General features: G+C 44.2%; 1 protein-coding gene and 1 long non-coding RNA gene across 5 annotated transcripts in view; one reads left to right on the top strand and one right to left on the bottom strand.

Moving 5' to 3' along the window:
* Nucleotides 1–21,643, top strand: part of Cfap92 (cilia and flagella associated protein 92 (putative)) — a 43,735-nt gene that overhangs the window by 16,543 nt on the left and 5,549 nt on the right. For all 4 annotated transcript variants that reach the window (XR_005874153.1, XM_040738580.1, XM_040738581.1 and 1 more), the window contains 4 exons: nt 6,020–6,204; nt 9,457–10,358; nt 13,612–13,806; nt 17,975–18,272. Coding sequence is in view for 3 of the 4 variants with exons in the window: in XM_040738580.1 (XP_040594514.1) it covers nt 6,020–6,204; nt 9,457–10,358; nt 13,612–13,806; nt 17,975–18,272 (1,580 nt within the window). In the remaining variant the exon portion in view is untranslated. The remainder of the gene's footprint in view (nt 1–6,019; nt 6,205–9,456; nt 10,359–13,611; nt 13,807–17,974; nt 18,273–21,643) is intronic.
* On the bottom strand, nt 460–7,237 carry LOC110341062. The gene is made up of 3 exons (XR_002382953.2): nt 7,055–7,237; nt 4,082–4,153; nt 460–1,773 (listed from the first exon to the last, which is right to left on the bottom strand). It is a non-coding gene; the product is annotated as an uncharacterized LOC110341062 (long non-coding RNA).

Raw genomic sequence — 21,643 nt, 5'->3', positions numbered from 1 at the left:
CCCCAGGAATCTCTCAACTGCTCAGAGAAAGAAATGCAGGCCCAGGGAGGTTAGCTACCCTGCAGCATCACACAGCTTACAAGTGTAGGGCCAGGATTTCAACACGAGTGTTTGACTCCAAAGTACAAGGAAACCTGTAAGAACGTAACTGTCGTGGTTAAGGTGCGGCCCTCTAGTGGCTGCTTCCCTACAGGTCCTCATTGAAGCATCCAGTAGAGGGAACAGAAGGATGCAGTTCTCATGGACCATTTGTGACATATTCTTCATGTCCCGTCATTCACTTCTCATGAGAAGCTTCCTTCCTTCCACCCAATGAGCTTGGGATGGTGTTGGGGGCAGTGGCTTTTCTCTGTCACTATTGTCTTCTATTGAGGAAAAATCATGTTAAGTAACCTACCCAGTGCATACAGGTCAGTAGTAGAGCGAGGATTGGCTTGTTTTGACTTGTAAGATTTTCCATGTTTTATAAATTATGCTTCTATCTTCTGGCAAACAATGAACAGCTATTCACTATACTCATATATTTTGATGCAATCTCAAGATAAATTTTAGATTAAATTATGTAATATTTAAAAAGAGCAATATGGGGAAAACCATCTTTTTCTTTTTTAGAGATTTAGAGAAAATAATTTCAAACCTTTTCCAAATTTTTTTTCTGGATTTTTACTCAGGAGGAGTGTGTGCCCTCCACTAGCTATTTTGTAGAGGTGCGGGCTCTGTTCTGAGATGGCACCAACCACACACCTGTCACTGCTCAGTTCAGGATCTTGCCAACAGAGGGACTCTGAGTGGCTAGTAGGGAGGTGACAGTTAGGTCTTTGGGAGAGCAGATGGTCAGATGCTGGTGGCCCCAGGAAAGTGGAGATGAGCCCCAGCCTAAGAGCAGCTGCAGGTGGTGGTCAATCAGAGTGGCCTTGACTCAGGGTCAGTTGCTTTCGACATGACATCACAGCCTGAGATTTTCCCATCCCCATTCTGTCTGGTAAACATCTTCCATTTTAGGTTAGGCCAGAGGCTATCTATAGCACGGTAGGAGACAGCAGTTGGTCCCCAGTGGAACTTTTGGGAGATCCTGAGCTTGGGTGTGGACCCTTGCATTAAAGGAGGGGGGTTGTGTGTGGAGGGCTGGGGAGAGTGAGCAGCCTAGATGGGCTGCTGGCTCTGCAGTGTAAGAGCTCAGCAACCTTGGGTGATGACTTAACATGTCTGAAGCTCAGCTTTCCTCCGTAAAGGGAAAATGACAGCAACCCCAGAAGAGTGTCTCAAGGATCAAGCAACCATGATGTCTGTTTAGAGCTGGCACTTGTAAGAGCTTGCCTCTCCTTCCTTCACATTGCATCAGGGCGTTTCTTCTGGAAAATTGTGTCCCGTGGGGGTGAAGCATTTTCGGTCATCATAGCTCGGAGCAGGGTGCTACTGGCACCTGTAGGGTGCTGCTGCATGTTTTGTCATTTGTGTTGGGTGGGAGAGGAAGTAGGGCACATGCCACAGGTGCCGGTCACATTCTCTTCAGCTGCTGAATGGCGACAGTGAAAGAGGTGCCTACCCCTCAGCTCCAGGGACCTGCATGGACTCCACTCGCCTTCACTGGTGTTTTGCTTTCATTTAGCAACCTATCGCAGCTTGACCACTAGCACTGTCCGAAGTGAAGGCCGGGCTCTGAGTCTGCTAACTCACAGCCACATAGCCACTAAGTACTTGAAATGTGGCCAGCATGGATAAGGAACACTGACAGGAGCACAGGTCCAGAACAGTGGCTGTATAGTCACCCACCTGTGTAGAAGTCACAGACCAAACCAGTTATCTCTGTGTGGGTGGCACCCACACAGTAAAAAATTACTATACTCAGAGTGATTCAGAAAATACGGGCCTCACCTTTAGATGATCAAGATAAAGTGATAAAAATCCACCTCTTAGGGAGCTATCATGTTGGCAATCATCTTTGAGCTTTTCCCAGTGTTTCCAGTTCTGAGGATGGACCCCACAGCTCTGGGTACACTAGGCAAGTCTCCTACCACTCAGCTACATCCCTGTTCTTGTTTTTTGGAAACAAGAGTCTTGCTGTGTAGCCCAGGCTATCCTAGAACTTGAGCATCTCCTACCTCATCCTCCTGTGTGCTAGGGTCAAAAATGATTGCCACCAAGTCCAATGTTCTGATTCTTAAAAGCTTTAAAAATTTCCTCTGTGGTATGAATCTCCTTTTAAATCTTTTATTTTCTCCTTTTATTGAAAATAGATTCTTTTCTTACATAAAATACCCTGATTATGGTTTTCCCCTCCCCCTACTTTTTCCTGTTTCTCTGTCTTAGTCATTCTCCATTGCTGTGAGAAGACACCATGACCAAGGCAATTAATATAAAGGAAAGCATTTAATTGGGGATTGCTCACAGTTTCAGAGGGTTAGTTCATTGTCATCAAGGTGGGGAGCATGGCAGCATGCAGGCAGACATGGTGCTGGAGAAGCAGCCAAGAGTTCTATATCTGGATCCACAGACAGGAGGAAAAGAGAGAGCCACTGGGTCTGGCTGGGCTTTTGAAACCTCAAAGCCTACCCCCCCCCCCGTGGCTTCCTCCAACAAGGCCACACCTCCTATCCTTTTCAAATAGTGCCAATCCCTGGTGACTAAGCATTAAAAAATATGCACCCATGGAGGCCATTCTTATTCAAATGGTCTCCATAGACTTGTAGCCATATCATAATGTAAAAAATGCATTCAGTCTTTCACAGTCTCAATACCGTTTAAAAGTCCAAAGTTCAAAGTCTTTGAAACTCATAGCAATCTAACCACATTCCATGTAAAATCAAAATAAAAAAGCAGATCATATACTTCTAACATACAATGGCACAGAATATACAATGATATTCCAATAGCGAGGAAATAATGGGCCAAAGTAAAACTAAAAACAAACATGGAAAACTTGAAATTCTGCATCTGCATGTCTGATATCAAAATGCTCTTTGCGTCTCCAGCCCCTTCCAGCTTTGCTGACTGCTACACACTTCTCCTCCTTGGGCTGGTTCCACACCTACTATGAAGCTCTCCTTGGTGGATGCCCCATGACTTTGGCATTTCCAACAACTTGGGATCATCAGTATAATTCTGGCTTCACCCTCACAGGTTCACACAGTGGCCTCTTTGGGCCTCCAGGCAGGAACACCCCTGACACACTCCTATCCTTAGAATTTTTCATTAGTTGCAGAAGGAGATTCCATAAACCCTTTCTTGTATGCTTGACTCTAAAGCCAGGACCAGATGGCTGAAGCTACTAAGTTCTGCTGCTTGATGGGGCTGGAACTTGGCTCCCTTGTTCAATTACATGTGTATCAGCTTTCTGTTACACCCCCTGTCAACTTGACAAACAATAATTTCTTTTCATGGTTTTCACCTCCTAAGCTTTTGAAACCTCCTTTCCACAAAATAGAAGCTTATCTGGATGGGGTTTTGCCCTGAGAGTACCACTCCCATTATTCCATATAGTACCAGCCTTTTCTTTAAGCTTATTATTTCCTTGAGTACTGGACTTTGTTCTATTACATTTTCTCCTCAAACTGTGCATTCTGTATTCCTCCTTGCCCCGTTCTCTTCTTTTCATTGTAGATCTGCATTAAGAGTGACTACTAGCAAACACACAGCACAATTAATAAATACTAGGTTGTCTTGAAATCTCCACTGCCAAAGCCATTAATCCCAAACTCTTCAATTTAGCTTCAGGTAGATTTTTAGGACAAGGGAAAAAAGCAGCCACATTTTTGGCCAAAATATCACAAGAATGGTTGTTAGGGAACTTAATAGTATTCTTCCCCTCTGAAACTTCTGAGGTGAGCTGTTATAATTTACATTAATCTCAGCACTACTGTCTTCCAAGCTCCTACGAGTATGGCCCATTAAGTACCACTTAAAATGTTCAACTGATTTCCTAATCTAAAGTCCCAAAGTTCACATTCCACCAACAAGCAGTATGGTCAGACCTGTCACAGCAATACTCTGTTCCCTGGTACCAACTTCTGTCATAGTTTCTATTTTATTGCTGTGATGGGACATGATGACCAAAGTAACATTTAGTTGGGGGCTTACTTACATTTTCAGAGGCTTAGTTCATTATCACCATGACAGGGAGCATTGTGCTATAGCTGTAGCTGAAAGCTACATCCTGATCCACAGGGAGAGAGAGAGGGGGGGGGAGAGGAGAGAAAGAGGGAGAGAGAAGGAAAGAGAGAGAGAGAGAGTGAGTAGGTGGAGTTTTCTTGTCTCGACTGCCTGCTCCCAAATAGTTACTCAGAGTCTTAATATTAATTATAAATACTTGGCTGATACCTCAGACTTCTTACTAACTACCTCTTACAACTTAAATTAACCCATATTTCTTATCTAAGTCTGTCACATGGCTCATGGCTTATTACCTCATTTGTATACATTTTGCCTTCTCTGTGTCTGGCTAGTGACTCCTCTGACTCTGTCCTCTTCTCCCCAGTGCTTAGTTTGGTTGTACTACCTATACTTCCTGCCTGGCAACTGGTCAACCAGCTTTTTATTAACAATGAGAGCAACACATTTTCACAGTGTACAAAGATTGTTACACACACACACACACACACACACACACACACACACACAGAGAGAGAGAGAGAAAGCAAGTTTCCTTCTTCTAAGTCCTTATATAGGTCCAGATAAAAGGGGGATCTTCCACTTCAAGGGTCTGGATTAGAAGTGGACCTTCCTACTTCAAATAATTTAATTAAGAAGAAAAATCCCCCAGCTGTGCCCAGCCACTTGGGTTTTAGCTAATTCCAGATATAGTCATGTTGACAGCCAAGAATAGCAGTCACATGTCCATCTCTTGTTAATTTGACACACAGGCTTAATTTCCAGGTAAAAGCAATAACTAAGTCATACTTATGCTTAACATGATATAACTATCTATGTACAATTGCAAACATTATGTATTTAACCATAATTATGCCTAATATGATATAACCATCACATGTACAACTACAAATGCATTATATGTTTAACCAGGTTATAATTTTGCCTAACAGGTTATTAATATCCTATGTATAACTGAAAACACATTATAAATTTAGAGTAGATGTTCCCCTTAAGAACATTCTTTTAGCATCTCAAACTTAAATACAATAACCACTGATATAATCTTAATTGATGTTACATTGTATGATGAAGAAATTGAGGAAGGAAAACACAAATATCTGTACAAACACATTCTTAACAAAATACAATAAAACTCATGTCAATTATAATCTTCTTTTCTGCCACTAGTTATGTGGCCCCAGCTAGTATTTATAACTACCCTCCTCTACTACAAATTCTGTATTTCTTCTACCCTCAGCAAAGAATTCAGCAGGTCTTAGCTGTTTTCTTGGAGGAGTAACCCACACTTTCATTCCTGAAGGGTCTGTGCCCTTTGCCATCCTGCCTAAAGGATCTCCTGCATTCAGACAGAATCTTTCTTAACTCCATTGTGGAGAAGCAATCCAATTTCCCCATAGTAATTTGGATCAGTATACTTCCTAACACTGCTATTCCTCCATTAGCCTGTTGGCTTAAGGCCATCAGAAGCCCAAAGTGGCTTTAGTGGGGGTATGAGGGTGATATCCGAGCTTCCAGTTCAGTGGAATGTTGTGTCTCCTGGCAGTAGTGCTAGAATAGTAAGTAGTATTTAGTTTTATTCTATCCATGGGCTATCTAGTCTCAGGTTTTTGGCCACCCAAGTAGCATGGCTATATGTTACATTTCATGGAGTGTGCCTTAAATCAAACTAGATATTGGTTGGTTACTCCTACAAGCTTTGTGCCACGATTGCATTAGCGTATCTTGTAGGCAGGGCGCTATCGTAAATATAATGTTTTGTAGCTAGGTTGGTGTTTGCGTTTTTCTTTTGGTAGCCTGAAGAGTACCCTCCTGTATCAAAGATGCTAGCACCCCTTGTCAAGTTTCTGATGAGAACTGCTTCCAACTGTCATAGGTTAAGGGGGCTAATGCTGTGTGTGTTTCCTTATAGGCTGGCAAACGGTCATCAGCCGTGGCAGTGAGAAGTCTGCCAACATTTTAGATTGCTTTTTGACTTTAAAAACAGAGGTTCCTATCATGACTGAAGAACAAAAACAAGACCTGAACCCCCTGACCATAAAGATCAAGTGTGCTTCTTGCCTTCCAACCCACCCTGTATCCATTCATGACCTGGAGGTAAGAAGGAACCCTTGCTTCTCCCATTAAGAGAACCTCCTTATCCCACCCAGGTGGCTACTGTGAGCTGTCTAATCTTTCAGGTGCTCAGTATGAGAAATACCACCCACAGCTTACCATTTCAGATTCTGTAGAGAAATCTGAAAAAGAGAAAATGTTCCTGAGAGTAGCAGTCACCAAGCCTGAGGCTTTTCACTACTCTCTTAAGTGGGCTACAAATGTAGATTACTGGCCTGGTCAGAGATGCATGGACTTCGTTGTCACAGCAGCAGCACCCAGATGGGTTAGTGCTGTTGTAAGCCCTCCAGGCTCAGTGCTACTGTGTATCCTAGGAGTTCCCACTTTCTTGTCTGGATCAGTGTTTCCAGGACTGCTTTCCTCTTCCTCTATTTGCTCCTTGGTTTTGCTGAAATACATCCTTTAGTGTGTATTCCACAACCACATTATTTCACACTCTAAAAACACTCCAAAATATTGTTGTATTTCATATTCTCATACTTGGAAAACTGGTTGGTGGCTTAGTTTGCTTTCTAGTACTGTGATAAAACACTGAGTAAAACAATTTGGGGAGGGAAATGCTTATTACATCTTACAGGTTAGAGTCCATCATCACCTGAAACCTGAGAAGGTACTCAAACAGGAACCAGGAGGCAGGAACTGAAGCAGAGGCTGCAGAGGAGCACTTCCTGCTGACTTGCTTCCTATGGCTTGCTCAGCCTGATCCCCCTTTTTTCTTTCTTTTATTAAGTTTTGAGACAGGGTCTGTCTGTCTAGCCCTGGCTGTCCTGGAACTCTCTATGTAGACCAGGATGTGTCAGCCTGCTTTTGTGTATAACACAGGACCACTTACAGTAGGCTTAGGTTGGTTTCTCCCACACAAATCATTAGTCGAGAAAATGCCTTACAGTCTTGTCTATAGGCCAGTCTTCTAAAGGAATTCCTCAGCTGATATTCCATCTCCCCAGATGTCTCCAGTTTGTGTCAGATTGACAAAACCTGAAAGAAACAAGCCAAACCAAGCAACCAAGCAACCAATCAACCAAGCAACCAATCAACCAGGCAAGCAAGCAAGCAAGCAACCAACTAACCAACCAACCAAGCCAACCAAAGTAAAACAACTAGCCAGCACAGTTGGGTATAGACTCACTGGTTAAAAATCATTGCTTCTGCATTTTGAAGGCATAAGATTGTAGGATCTTCTTTTTACCTTTTGAAACTATTGTGTGTGGTGATTTGAATGAACATCTCCCATAGTCTCAGGGCAGTTGAATGCTTGGTTCCCAGATGGCGGTTCTACTTGAGGAGGCTTAGGAGATGCAGAGGAAGCTTGTTGGAGGAAGTACATCATCACTGGGGGTGGGCTTTGAGAGTCTCCATGCCATTCCTAGGTTACCGTGTCTACTTCCTGTTTGTGGTTTACATGTGAGCTCCCAGCTTGCTTCAGTCGCCTCACCTGCCTGATGCCAAGCTTCCCTGTCATGATGATGCTGACCTCCTATCCCTCTGGAACTGTAATCTCAAATCATCCATTCTTACTTATGCCTTACTTATGATGTTTTATCGCAGCAACGGAAAATTAACTAACACATGATGTATCTTAGTGTGAGTACATTCTCATATATACATTATATTTTTCTAAAAAGTGAATCCACATATATTATATATTTATTTTGAATTATCAGTTTATAAAAATTGTCAAGTTAAAAAATCCCTTTCACTGAAATAGAGCATCAAAACCACACGTCTTTCTATGCCAGTTGAAATGTCTAACATTTCCTAATGCTGCTACTTTGTAATCACCACTAAGTTCCCAGAAAAGTTCCCTCAATCTTTTTTTTTTTTTTTTGGTTTTTCAAGACAGGTTTTCTCTGTATGTTTTGGAGGCTGTCCTGGAACTCACTTGCTCTGTAGACCAGGCTGGCCTCGAACTCACGGAGATCCGCCTGCCTCTGCTCCCGAGTGCTGGGATTAAAGGTGTGCAACGCCAGCACCCGGCTAATCCTCCATCTTTTGTTTGCATTTGCTAGAATGTTTTGCAAGTGGAAGCTACTCTAGTAGCCTTTTAAAATATGGCTGCTAGTAACAAATTATCTTAGTGTTCTTCTCTTGGTGAACAAGTATCCATTTCACTTCATCCTGGGGCACATCAATTAGTATCCTCAATTGATGATGTCATCCCTTAGCACTGTACCTCTCTTTTTGTCCTCCATGTTCTTGCTCCTTTTTTGAAAATAGAACTAAACAAAATAGTTTAGTAGGATGTGTCTGGATGTGGGTTTTTTGAGTTAAGCCTGATTGGATGGATTGAGCATCTTGAGCCTGTGAGAATATGTCTTTTCCAAAGTGAGGCAATTTCTAACCATTTGTCCTTCTGATAGCATTTGTATGTCCTTTCTGCTTTCTCTTCCTGGAACTCTGACGATACAGATATTAATTTATTACAATTGTCTCAGAATTCTTTCCTGTTCCTTGCCAGTCTTTCACAGTTCTGTGCTCTCTCTTTAAGTTCTCCTCTTTTCCTTTGCTACCTCCATTTTTTTGAGGCAGGGTTTCTTTGTATTGTTTTGGAGGTTGTCCTGGAACTCTCTCTGTAGACCAGGCTGGCCTCAAACTCACAGAGATCCGCCTGCCTCTGCCTCCCGAGTGCTGGGATTAAAGGCATGTGCCACCAATGCCCAGCTCCATTTTGTTTTTAGGACTATCCAGTGAAATTTTAATCTCTTGTTTGGTTTCTGTTGGGTCTTTTTTGTACTTTCTACCAAGACAAGTGGCCTTTGCAGACACTCTGAGCAGTGTCTGTGGTTACTTCTTGTAATGTGGCCATAATAGCACACTTTAAACCCTCACATTTCCAACCTGGGAGTCATCTCAGAGTTGGCATCAGTTGATCTTCTCCTTCTTGTCTTTTTGTGTATCTTGTAATTCTGGATTGCCATATTGAATGCCATATTGTAAGACTCTGGGTCTTGTCCGAGTCTTTGGAGAATATCAGCATTTTCATTGTTTTATTATAAAATGTTTTTGGCTCGAGTCAAGCTAAAAATCCAATTCACCTGCACACAGGTGGACTGTGACATGCTGTCCCTGCTCTCTTATAGAGTCTGCGCACACAGGTGGACTGTGACATGCTGTCCCTGCTCTCTTATAGAGTCTGAGCACACAGATGGAGGATAACCTTTTGTTCCCCTGCTGTCTTATAGAGTCTGTGCACACAGGTGGAGGATAACCTTTTGTTCCCCTGCTCTCTTGTAGAGGCTGTGCAGCCCTGTGTACTGCAGATACCAGTTCCACACGACTCCAGTTCATGAGACCAAGGGGGAGCCCCATGGGACTCATGTATTTTTCCAGGATATCAATGTCATCTTCCTTGGGGCCATGCACCCTAGTGACCTGAGGGAGTACCTGGAAGGACCCCCCATGGTGGTTGAAGTCCATGACAGGGACCGAAAGTCAGAGGAGTATTCCCGGAAGCCTGCCCTGTTTGGAGAGGACCTTGTGGATTCATACTTCAATCTCCAAGCTTTCATCTCTCCCAAAGACACAGAGACTAACCCCTTTGAGTCCCAGAATAAGATATGGGACCCTTATGGGATTGCTCGGGTCAGTTTTGCTGACCTCCTCCTTGGTCATAAGTACTTGAACCTGGTTGTCCCCATCCATAACTGTGAGCCAAAGTCTGCCAGCCAGAGCCAGGATAGCAGGAACAGGTTTGTAGGGTATCGGGCCCCCAAAGATGTCCTCCAGCACAACTCAATGCCCATAGGCAACTACCTGGAGGCCAGCTCTCTACTCAAGCTTCGAGTGGACATTGCAGTGCCCCTGAGTACTTGGTTCACAGCTCCTGAACTTGACCTCATGGGTACCCAGTTCGGCCGCATCATTTTTGTGTTCAACACCAAGAAGCTGGCCCTCCTACAGAACCTGCTGCAGGACATCACCATGATCAATGCCAAAGCCCTGGACCTGGACAGTTATCCCACCAAGCACATTCAGCAGATCCTGTCGGCCTTCAGGGTGCGTGTGAAGATCCATGAGCAGCAGAACCTAGATGTGCTCACTGGCTTCCACCTGCTGGATGGAAAGATCCACCTTTTTATTCTAGAAGGCTTGGCAGAACATGGCTTGAAGCGGTTGTGGGAGAGTTACCAGGACAGGTAGGTAGGGGAGACTCTGTTAATTCGAAGTAAAGTCATAGCACACTGGACACAGGGCAAATGGAGTGGGGGTCTCAAAGCCAAGGCCAGATCCCATGTCCTCTAGACACTGACGACAGGCAGACTTGGCTGTCTTAGCAGGAAGGGGAAATTTAGGTTCGGACTAGTGAGATGCTCAGTATATGTAAGCATTTTCTGTGTAATCCTGGTACCCCAAGTTAAACCCACAAAACTCACATAAAGGTGAAAGGAAAGAACTGACTGTACGAAGTTATCTCCAAGCATATTCCATGCCATGGTGCACACACATAGTAATGCATAAAGTTTTTTTTTTATTGAGACATGGTTTCTCTGTGTAGCTCTGGCTGTCCTGGAATTCACTTTGTAGACCAGGCTGACTTCAGACTCACAAAGAACCACCTGCCTCTGCCTCCTGAGTGCTGGAATTAAAGGTGTGTGTCCCCACCACCTGGTGACACATACGTATTTTTAAATGAAACAAAATTTAGGGTGATTTAGGGCATGCCACTTAGAGAGGGCTCCTTGCTAGGTTTAACTTGTTTGAGGAATAGGATCCTCTTTAGTGAGGGGCAGATTTCATGGCCTTGGACCTCATGCACTAAGAGCAAGAGGCCAGAAGTTGTTTCTGTCTACCCCAGAGGGGACCATACCAGTGAGAGACCTGTCCTGATGTGCAGACAAACTGAGAAACATCAGAGAGATGCTTGACTTCTGTTCAGATGCATGCCTAAAATAACCAAAAACTTCCATCCACATCAAAGTCTGTAAATGAATGTATAGTATATAGTAGTCAAAAAGCAGAAGCCAGATATCCTTCAACTGATCATCAAAATGTGGACTGCAGCGTGACATGCAGTAAGACATGTAATGTGGCTACAGAGCAAGACTCTATTTCAAAAGAGAAGCAAACAGATGAGCATAAACAGGTATCTGTAGTAGACCAAAAAAGTAGACTATTGTTTTTCTCCATAGGAAAAGGAAAGTGAGTTCCTTTCAAGCCATTTATAAAAACACATTCAGCTATCTAAAAAAATTCTAAGCTGGGCAGTGGTGATGCTTGCAGGAGACACAGGCAGGTGGGTTTCTGTGAGTTCAAGACCAGCCTGGTTTAGAGTGAGTTCCAGAATAGCCAAGGCTACACAGAGAGATTTTGTCTCAAAAAACAAAAACAAAAAACAGCAAAAAGAAAATCTATGTAGTCTTTTTAAAAAATGACTTGATAATTTTATTAAATTTATTTTACTTAATTTTATGTGTATGGATGTTTTACCTGCATGCATGTCTGTGCACCCTGTGTGTGCAGTGCCCATGGAGGACATAAGAGGGTGCTGGATCCCTTAGAACTGGAGTTCCAGATAGTTGAGAGTCACCATGTAGATTCTGGGATCCAAACTCAGGTCCTCTGTAAGGTCAATAAGGGCTCTTAACTACTGAGCCATGTCTCTGGCCCATCTGTGTAGGTTTTTAAACTTCTTGTTTTAAGGTCATTATATATTATCAAGACACTAAAAATATGACCTAGAGGCCCTCTGTGTTCCTTACAAGCTTCCCTCTGATAGGATATCTAACACAGGGTTCTGACAGTGCATGTGGGCATGCTGCTCTTGAAGTCTGTCACGTATGAATTATGTCGCCACTAAAATCAAGGGATAGGATTATTTGTCAAAGATTTTCCTCCTGTTGCCATAGTAATCAAGTGTACCCTTTTTAACTGTCCTTAATTCCCAGCAACCACAAATTTGTTCTGCCCTACACTTTTGTTATTTTGAAGTTCTACATTAAATTTCAGGTGCCAAATATTCTTTGATCATTTACAGAAGCATAACTGATTTCATAAGCTCATATCAACTTATTGAATGAAGGAGTTGTCTGTCTTTATTCTGGTAAATTGTTTGGTGTTTTCTACACAGGCTATGATGTAAAGAGGGGTGACTTCTCTCCCTTTCCAGTCTGTATGCTTTTGTTTCCAGGTGTACCAGAAGGGATCAACAGTACTTCTTTCTGTGACTGATAAAGCATGGCTAGCTAGACTATAATGGTTTGATCTTTAATTTTTTGTTTGTTTTTTGGAGAGAAGAAATTTCACTTTGTAATCTGGGCTGTCCTGGAACTCAGTAGCTTAGGGAATTTTTAAGTACACATCAGTTCCCTTGCCTCAACTTTCTGAGTTCTGGGCTTGCAGATGTGAACTACAGTGCTCATATTTTTTAATACCTATCTTTGAAAATTGTATATGACAATTAAGAAAGCATACTCATGACATCAGACCAGAGAAAAATTTTTCCAATAAAGTACAAAGAATAGAGAGAATGATACATTTTTTGATTACATTAAAAGGAGTAAGTTTTGTTCAACAAAACATAAAATTTTGAAAATGAAAGCAACAGATTGAAAATATTTACAGTGTATGGAACAAAGTTGGCAATCTTGACTGCACAAAAAATTCCATGTTGAGTTTGGTATGTATGTGGCCTGTGTTCCCACAAGGGATCATGATGAGGCCATCCTAGGCTGCCAAGAGAGACTGATCAGTATGACAGCAATAAAAACACCTATGTGGAAAGCTTGTCAAATGACCCAAATACTTCATAAGGAGAACTACAGCACCCAAGGAGAGGTTCCTGAGGGAGCAGGAGGGTGGGCACAGACGTCAGCAGTTTTCAGATGTGGGAGCGGCACCCAGGGCACTCATAGAGTGGACTGTATTTAGGAACCCTGCCGGGGCACTCATAGAGTGGACTGTATTTAGGAACCCTGCCGGGGCACTCATAGAGTGGACTGTATTTAGGAACCCTGCCGGGGCACTCATAGAGTGGACTGTATTTAGGAACCCTGCCGGGGCACTCATAGAGTGGACTGTATTTAGGAACCCTGCCGGGGCACTCATAGAGTGGACTGTATTTAGGAACCCTGCCGGGGCACTCATAGAGTGGACTGTATTTAGGAACCCTGCCGGGGCACTCATAGAGTGGACTGTATTTAGGAACCCTGCCGGGTTGCTACTGCTAGAATACCAAGGGTCATCTCAGATTAGGGAGAGACAAAGGAGAAGAATGGGAACAACTGGCCTCAGCCACCACTGCTTTCAGGGTCCCAGGTTGGGTCTACCACGTGTATTTACTACCATTGCATTCTATTTTAAACAGTAAGAATAAAAGAAAACTCTGCTAGACAGAACAAGGCATCAAGTGTTCTCAGGACCATGGGTGATACTGATCCTTCTTCCTCCTAGGGTCACTACCTCCAATTGTGTAGCTTGCAAGGTGCTGTATGACTCCAGGTTGCTCTTCGGCCAACGCCTGTATGCTGACCTGGAGACCATTCTGTACCATGTGCATCTGTTTAGGCCTGTGTCGCTGCTCCTGCGGTACCCAGTGCTCTATATTCGTGGGGCTGTGTCACCAATGGCCTTTAAGGCTCTGGCCAGGTGAGTGTGGATGGGACAGGAGGGGCATCCCACTATCTGGAGGGCAGGTGGGCCATAGGGACAGCAAACAAGGATGTCCTGCATTTCTCAGGCTCCGGGAGAAACAGATGCAGTTTCTCCTGAGATGTGTCAGAACAAGTTAGCAGGAAGAAGACTGGTCACTAGACTGAGCAACTCTGCTCCAGCAGCTCCCCTGAAGGATCTGAGGAGGGAGCATCTGGTCAAAGCATAGCTTCCAGTGAGAACTAGGGATATGGACTGCAACACCAGCTGCAAGCTTTCCTTTGACCCGGTCCTGTCCTCAGCCCAGTCCCACACACCCTCTTGTTTGTGGAGAAACCTGTTGTCTAAGAGCCAGCTCTTGCATTAAGTGTCTCCTCTGCTATGCCCTGCCTATCAGCTTTGTCTGTGTTCCAGGTGTCCTGAAGGTTTCACCATCCCTCTGCAGACCAGCTTTGACTGAGAGGTGCTGGAACCTGACAAGATCCCAGTTCAGAAGGAACTGGCATGAGGAACAAAGTGATGCAGGGGTGCTGTGTGGGCAGTCCAGTGATGCAGGGGTGCTGTGTGGGCAGTCCAGTGATGCAGGGTGCTATGTGGGCAGTCCAGTGATGCAGGGGTGCTCCGTGGGCAGTCCAGTGATGCAGGGGTGCTGTGTGGGCAGTCCAGTGATGCAGGGGTGTTGTGTGGGCAGTCCAGTGATGCAGGGTGCTGTGTGGGCAGTTCAGTGATGCAGGGGTGCTGTGTGGGCAGTCCAGTGATGCAGGGGTGCTGTGTGGGCAGTCCAGTGATGCAGGGTGCTGTGTGGGCAGTTCAGTGATGCAGGGGTGCTGTGTGGGCAGTTCAGTGATGCAGGGGTGCTCCGTGGGCAGTCCAGTGATGCAGGGTGCTGTGTGGGCAGTCCAGTGATGCAGGGGTGCTGTGTGGGCAATCCTTGTGTATCTTTTGGGACCCAAGAGAGCAGTAGGGCATCAAGGGAGGCCACTGGCCATTACCCTGATAGCCTTTCCCAAGCATGGTATAGGCTATAATCTCTATCCTCCTATTTTTTTAGGAAGATCTGACCTCAGCTAGTACTGTTGAATTAGTGAAGTAGAAGAAGAGGAATAAGGGGGTAAGAGAGTACAAGTGTGGGAGGAAAAACAATGGAACTAGAACTTATGGCAGAGAAAGCTTTCACCTTCTTTCTTCAGTCAGAAAAGGGTCTGTGATGCCCCAGTATTTGGGTGTTAGCCACAAGGTAGACTGCCCATTTTAGTAGCTTATGTAATATAGTTGGAGACTTTATATTGGAGGAAACCACTGTTCGCAAAAAACTTTGTATTGGGTGCTTGTGATGGTTAATTTTTTTTGAGACAGGATCTCTCTATGTGGCCCTGGCTGTCATCCTGGAACTTGCTATTTAGATTAGGCTGGCCTTGAATTCACAGAGATCCACTTGTCTCTACCTTCCAAGTACTGGGATTAAAGGCATGTGCCATGCGATGACTGATGTTAATTATCAACTTGATGGACTTTAGAATTACTGTTGGAAACACACCTGTGGGTGTGTCTATTAAAGTATTTCCAGATAGGTCAACTGATCATGGAAGACATCCAGAATGTGGCCTGTACCAACTCATAGGCTGGGGGCTGGATAGAGAGGAGAAAGGTACCAACATTTCTTACTCTCTGCTTCCTGACTGTGGGTATCATGTGGCCAGCTTCCAGGCCATGATGGACTGTATCCCTTAAAGGGTAAGCCAAATAAACCATTCCTCCCTTAAGTTAAGTCTTGTCAGGAGCTGATCACAGCAACAAGGAAAGTAACTAATCCAGAAATTCTGCACTGAAAAGTGAGGCTGCTGTTGTGATAAGTATGAACCTGTGGTTCACATGTCCTTGTAACTGGTTCAAGAGAAGACCGTGGAAGACTGAGAGCTGGGGGCTAGAGAACCATAGCATGCCACAAGCAGAGATTAATGGGTCAGCCTGGTAGGAACCTGGAAGTCCAGAAAGCCGAGAGAGATGCTGATGGGTGAGGTCTGGCAGCTGAGGTTCCAGACAGAGACAAGCGCTCTAATGTACTAGAGGTGAAAGAATCTGGCTGTGTTCTGGTGAGGGCTACTTTGTTTGACAGAAGAAAACCCAGGGTGGGATGGCATCCAGGCTGTTATTGCTTTCCATTCTGATGTGGGACAACATTGAGTGAGAGCAACAAGTCAGGCAGAAAGAGGAAAATATTCTGTTTCTACAGGAAAGGAACTGATAGGCAGGGTGGTGGAGAAAACAGCTATAGTTATTAAGGATGAGTACCATTACAGAGAAACCCTGTGTTCAATTGGAAAGGCACCAGAGGGCCAGACCCAACCTGTAGAAGGTCTGTCTTGTGGAAATGTACGGCCATTTGAAAGGAGAAGACCTAATCTGAGAATACCAATGAAGGCTGGCTATTCAGGGTGATATTGCCCTCCAGGGTCAACAAATAGAGGCCGATGCGATTGTGGTCCTAGTGGTCCAGGCTACATCTTGAACTGACAGTAGAACTTGGCAGCATTGTTCATGTGGTACTGCATTTACAGGCACTAAAGTTGCAAGAGTAACAGAGTCATGAGGCTTGTGCTAAGATTCTTGAAGGCCAGCCAGGCCAGACAATATGTGGCAGGGCTAGCGTTCCTGCAAGGAGATTCTTAAAGGCCACTGCATGAAGCTGCAGGTAAAGTCTAAATCTTAGTGGAGATCTTGGGATGTTGGGGGTGTCAAGATCACAGGATATTGGCTAAGGGAAGCTATCGGTGCAGAGTGAACTCGATCCAAGAACTCTAATGAGCTAGAGTGCTGCTGAGGCAGAGCGGGAGGGTTGGGAGCCCAGATGATTCTGTCACAAGTGCCAGATGCTAGATACGGAGCCTCAGGATTTGATGTTTGTCCTCCTGGGTTTGGGCTTGCTTTGGTCTGGTCCTATCCTTTTGGGAATGTTATTCTGTGTCATTTTGTATTTGACTTATGTGACTTGCTTTTTATTTTTAAGGATCTCACAGTTAAGAGATTGCGTCAAGTCTCAGAAAAGGCTTTGAATTTTGGACTTTTGACTAATTCTAGGACTGGTGACTTTTATAGTTGAGCTACGTATATTTTGGATTATGAGATAAAAGTAAGAATTTAGGATCAAGGGGTGGAATGTTATAATTTATAAGCAATACGTTTAGCTGTCAAGTTTATAAGGGTTGGACTTGTGATGGTTAATTTTGATTGTCAGTGTAATGTGGTTTAGATTCATCCAGAAAACATATCTTTTAGTGTATTTGTGATGTCTTTCCAAAAAGATTAAATGAGCAAGGAAGACTTGCCCTGAATGTGGGTGGTAATGCCCCATGGGCTGGGGCTATGGGCTGAATAAAAAGAAGAGATTTTGAAAGCTTGTGTCAGCATTCATTTCTTTCTGTATGCTGCTTGTGGATGCAGCATGACCAGCTTTTCCTTACACTCCTACTATCCATCACGCACAAGGGACTATGTCCCTTCAAACTGAAAGCCAAACCAAAAATCCTCTGCTTTTAAGTTGCTTCTTGTTAGGTATTTGGTAACAGCAACAAGGAAAGTGACTAATACCATGCTATAGCCACAGTGACTGTGTCTTTGCATTGTTTCTGATGGTTGAGGAAGCAGAAACCCAGAAAGGCCAAGTAAGGTCCATGGGTCAGCATATAACTCACTTCAGACTTGGGAGACAGTGGGGGCAGTGAGTAGCACACAGAAATTCCCAGGTGGTGCCAGTGCGGATCCTAGGTTCACTGAAGGGCAGTGTAGGCATGGCCCACTGCTACCAACAGTAAGTACTGGGGCTGGGGAAGGCAGGTCTACCATTCAGGCCTCAAGCTCTGTGAAGGTGTGATCTGGTGCAGGAGGACTCTGAGATCCACCTGCTGAGAACTAACTAGTATGTTGGGGGTGGCCTGATGAAGACGATTGGTAAAGCCAAGGTCACAGAAAAACAGTGTATCTCATGGGCAGCCCCTAACTGTCGCAGGCTTGAAGGAAAGGGGAAAGGAACATACGTCAGGAGTCCAAATTAGCCAGCTAAACTAGCTCCAATCAGGCACCCCTGGCCAACCTGAACTTTCATTTCTGTTGTGAAATGCGATGGTTACCCAAGTGAGGCTGAGTGGTGTGCCATTCTTCATTTCAGGATCCATGACATCTGCCACAACAGCACCAGGCTCAAGGATGTGATTATGAGAGACCTGCTCCCTTCCTCCTCCATGATTAAAGACCTGAGCCAGGAGTTTGGGATACCCATTTCCCAGGAAGAACTCACAGATGCAAAGGTGTCAACTGTTTCACCCCAGCCCACTCTCAGTGAAGAGAACATCCAACGCCAGACTTCTACCCTCCCAGAGGAGATCCAGACCCACCAGGAGAAGTACCTGCAGTGGCGGAACAACATGCTGCTGAAGAGCCAAGTCCATAAGGATAGCCTTGTTCAGGTGGGCGTTCTCTCTCCCCTCTTTGCTGAGGCTCCCAGATCCTCTGGGGCTTCTGGTACCCAGTAAGAAGCATCTGGCCTGTACTTGCTCTTCTGGTTCGGGACACTGGCGGGACAGGTCAGCAATATGACAGGCAGGACTGATTTATGTCAGAGCATTGGCTTCCAGTCCCTCCCACCTTGGTTGTCCTTAAGTATGAGAAGGAGTGAGCTCAGGCACAGGGCACTTACCGCAGTCTTAGGAGAAGACCTGTTATGGGCAGAACACCTTGTTTAAAAGGCATGGATAACATAAGTTGTCTAAGAAGCATAGAAAATAAACTGGCCTATAGGAGAAAACAAGGAGAGGAGATAATAGAAGACAGAGAAGCTGGTGAGTTGATGAAAGATCAGTGCTGTGTGGCCTGGATGGCCCCGGGTATTGCATTACCACAAGCCAGTCCAAAGTCTTGGAGATAGACATCTAAAGTGTGACTTGAATGCATCTGCTGATGATCTCTCTTTGAGAAGCCCTCCCCACCTCTACTTCCATGCTCCACTTCTACTCTCCAAGCTATTTACTCATTGGTGGCCATTTGTATTGTTTCTTATCTTTTGCAACTTAAAGGTATTCTAACTCTATGCCATTACATTTTCTGCTAAATGTATGCATTTGTTTTCTAGGATATGACACTTAAGATTACAATTGCTGAATGCTAGTTCTATTGCCTAGATCATAGATTATTTTCCAAAATGGTTATATCAGTATAAGTATCCTTATCTTGCATGGGAAACTCTGTTTTGTACATCTATGCTATGTGCTACAAGTTGGACTTTGAGATGTTTAATTTCTGATGTTTACCAGTTTTTCAGAGAGGTTTTAAGTTATACTATTTATTGATGAAGCCTAATATCTCTTCATACATTTCTTGATTATTTTGCTTCTACTTAGACAACATTTTATTTTTAAATCCCCCAAAACAACCCAGTAGCATTACTTTTTTTCAGAGGTGGGGGAGTTCAAGACAGGGTTTCTCTGTGTTGCCTTGGCTGTCCAGTAGCTTGCTTTGTAGACCAGGCTGGCCTTGAACTCATAGAGATCTGCCTGCTTCTGCCTCCTGAGTGCTGGGATTAAAGGCATTGTTATCACCATCAAGTTAGTAGCATTGATTTTTAAATTTTGATTTTAATATTTTTTTTGAGAGAAGTTAACTATGTAGCCTTGGCTGGCCTAGAACTCACTGTGTAAACCAGGATGACCTCTAACTCACATAGATCCACCTGCCGCTGTGTCTCAAGTGCTGGGATTAGAAACATATGCCAGCACATTTGGCTCTTTTTCACTCTTTCAATGGCATCCCCAATCCAGATTCAACTGCATACCCAATCCAGATTTTAATTTAGATTTATGTATATATTTTCCCCTTTGAATATATAGTTCTGGTTGACTTGAAACTTGCTGTTTAGTTCTGGCTGGCCTTGAATTTATAGGTAGAACTCCTGCCCATGCCTACTGAATATTGGGATTACAGGTTGAGCCAACATGCTCAGTTGGGGTTTACTACTGTGTGAGGGTGGAATCTAATTTCAGTTCCCCCCATGATGATGAGTGGCTCAATATTCTTAGCCTGTAGTTACCCTCAGTGATTTGTATTTCTTTGACTTCTGATTGTATTTTTATAATATTTGGGTTTAACTTTGTTTCTGAATTCAGGTGGAAGTTTAGATGATTGATGTATTATGAAATCATCTTTATGTAATTTGATAAAAAATGTACTATGAACACCAAACACTTTCATGAGTTTTTTGCATTTATTTATTGTACATGTGCGTGTGTGTGTGTGTGTGTGTGTGCGTGCACGTGCATGACAATGCACTTTGAATAATACCTTTTTGAAACTCATTTTCTCCTTGCACCATGTGGGTTCCAGGGATTCAACTCAGGTCATCAGGCTTGTAGCAAGTTACTTTAGTCACTGTGCCATCTTATGGTTCTGTTTCATTGTTTACAAAATTTATTATAATTATTTTATTATTTGTGTGTGAGAGAGTGAGATAGAGACAGAAAGAGCACAGGGAGAGAGAGCGAGCGAGAGAGAGAGAGAGAGAGAGAGGAGAGAGCGAGAGAGAGAGAGAGAGGAGAGAGAGAGAGAGGAGAGAGCGAGAGAGAGAGGAGAGAGAGAGAGGAGAGAGCGAGAGAGAGAGGAGAGAGCGAGCGAGTGAGAGAGAGGAGAGAGAGAGAGTGAGAGAGAGGAGAGAGAGAGGAGAGAGAGGAGAGAGAGAGAGAGAGAGAGGAGAGAGCGAGAGAGAGAGAGAGAGAGAGAGAGAGAGAGAGAGAGAGAGAGAGAGAGAGAGAGAGAGAGAGAGAGAGAGAGAGAGAGAGAGAGAGGAGAGAGAGAGAGAGAGAGAGAGAGAGAGAGGAGAGAGCGAGAGAGAGGAGAGAGAGAGAGAGAGAGAGAGCGAGAGAGAGAGAGAGAGAGAGCGAGAGAGAGAGAGAGAGAGAGAGAGAGAGAGAGAGAGAGGAGAGAGAGGAGAGAGCGAGCGAGCGAGCGAGAGAGAGAGAGAGAGAGAGAGAGAGAGGAGAGAGCGAGAGAGAGAGAGAGAGAGAGAGAGAGAGAGAGAGAGAGAGAGAGGAGAGAGCGAGAATGCCATGTGTATGGGTGCTTGTGGAAGCCACAAGAGGGCATCGGATCTCCTGATGGTGGATTTCCAGGAAGTTGGGCACTAAAACCAGACCCAAGACCTCTGAAAGAGCAGCAAGAACTCTTGATGGATGAGCCATCTCTCCAGCCCTGAACAAATATTAGTTTTATTTCATGTATATGGGTGTTTTGCTTGCATGCATGTTTGCACATGGTGACCTGGTGTCTGTGGAGGCAAGAAGAGAGCATTGGATCCCTTGGAACTGGAGTACAGATAGTTGTGTGGGTGCTGGGAATTAAACCTAGGTCCCCTGGAAGAGCAACAAGTGCTCTTGACCTCTGAGCCATCTCTCTAGCCTCTCAAAATATTTTTGTAATTTCTGTATCTCTTTCCATTTTGGCTATTGGGTTCTACCTTAAATTCACTGATACCAGTGAGTGTATTTTGTGTCATTTCCACTGCTGAGACTTGTTTCATATCTCAGTCTTTTGGCTTTGGGACATGTTCAGTGTTTGCAAAAGCAATGTGTGTTCTACAGTTATGTATCAACTGCTGTGCATGTGTTTGATATGTCAGCCTGGTAATTTGTCAGGTTCCCTGCATTCCAGTGACTTTTTTTTTCAAAATCAGAGTCTTAGTTCGTTAAAATGGATTTTTAACACAGGTTTAGTGAGGGAGCATCAGCAAGCACCCAGGGAAAGAGTGAGACATACCCGAGTGTGGGTAAAAGCATCTCAAGACAGAGTTACC

Source organism: Mesocricetus auratus, unplaced genomic scaffold, assembly GCF_017639785.1.
Source record: "Mesocricetus auratus isolate SY011 unplaced genomic scaffold, BCM_Maur_2.0 Super-Scaffold_100676, whole genome shotgun sequence".
NCBI classification, from domain to species: domain Eukaryota; kingdom Metazoa; phylum Chordata; class Mammalia; order Rodentia; family Cricetidae; genus Mesocricetus; species Mesocricetus auratus.
Note: the sequence above shows the minus strand (reverse complement) of the source record. Positions and strands in the feature narration are given on the sequence as shown.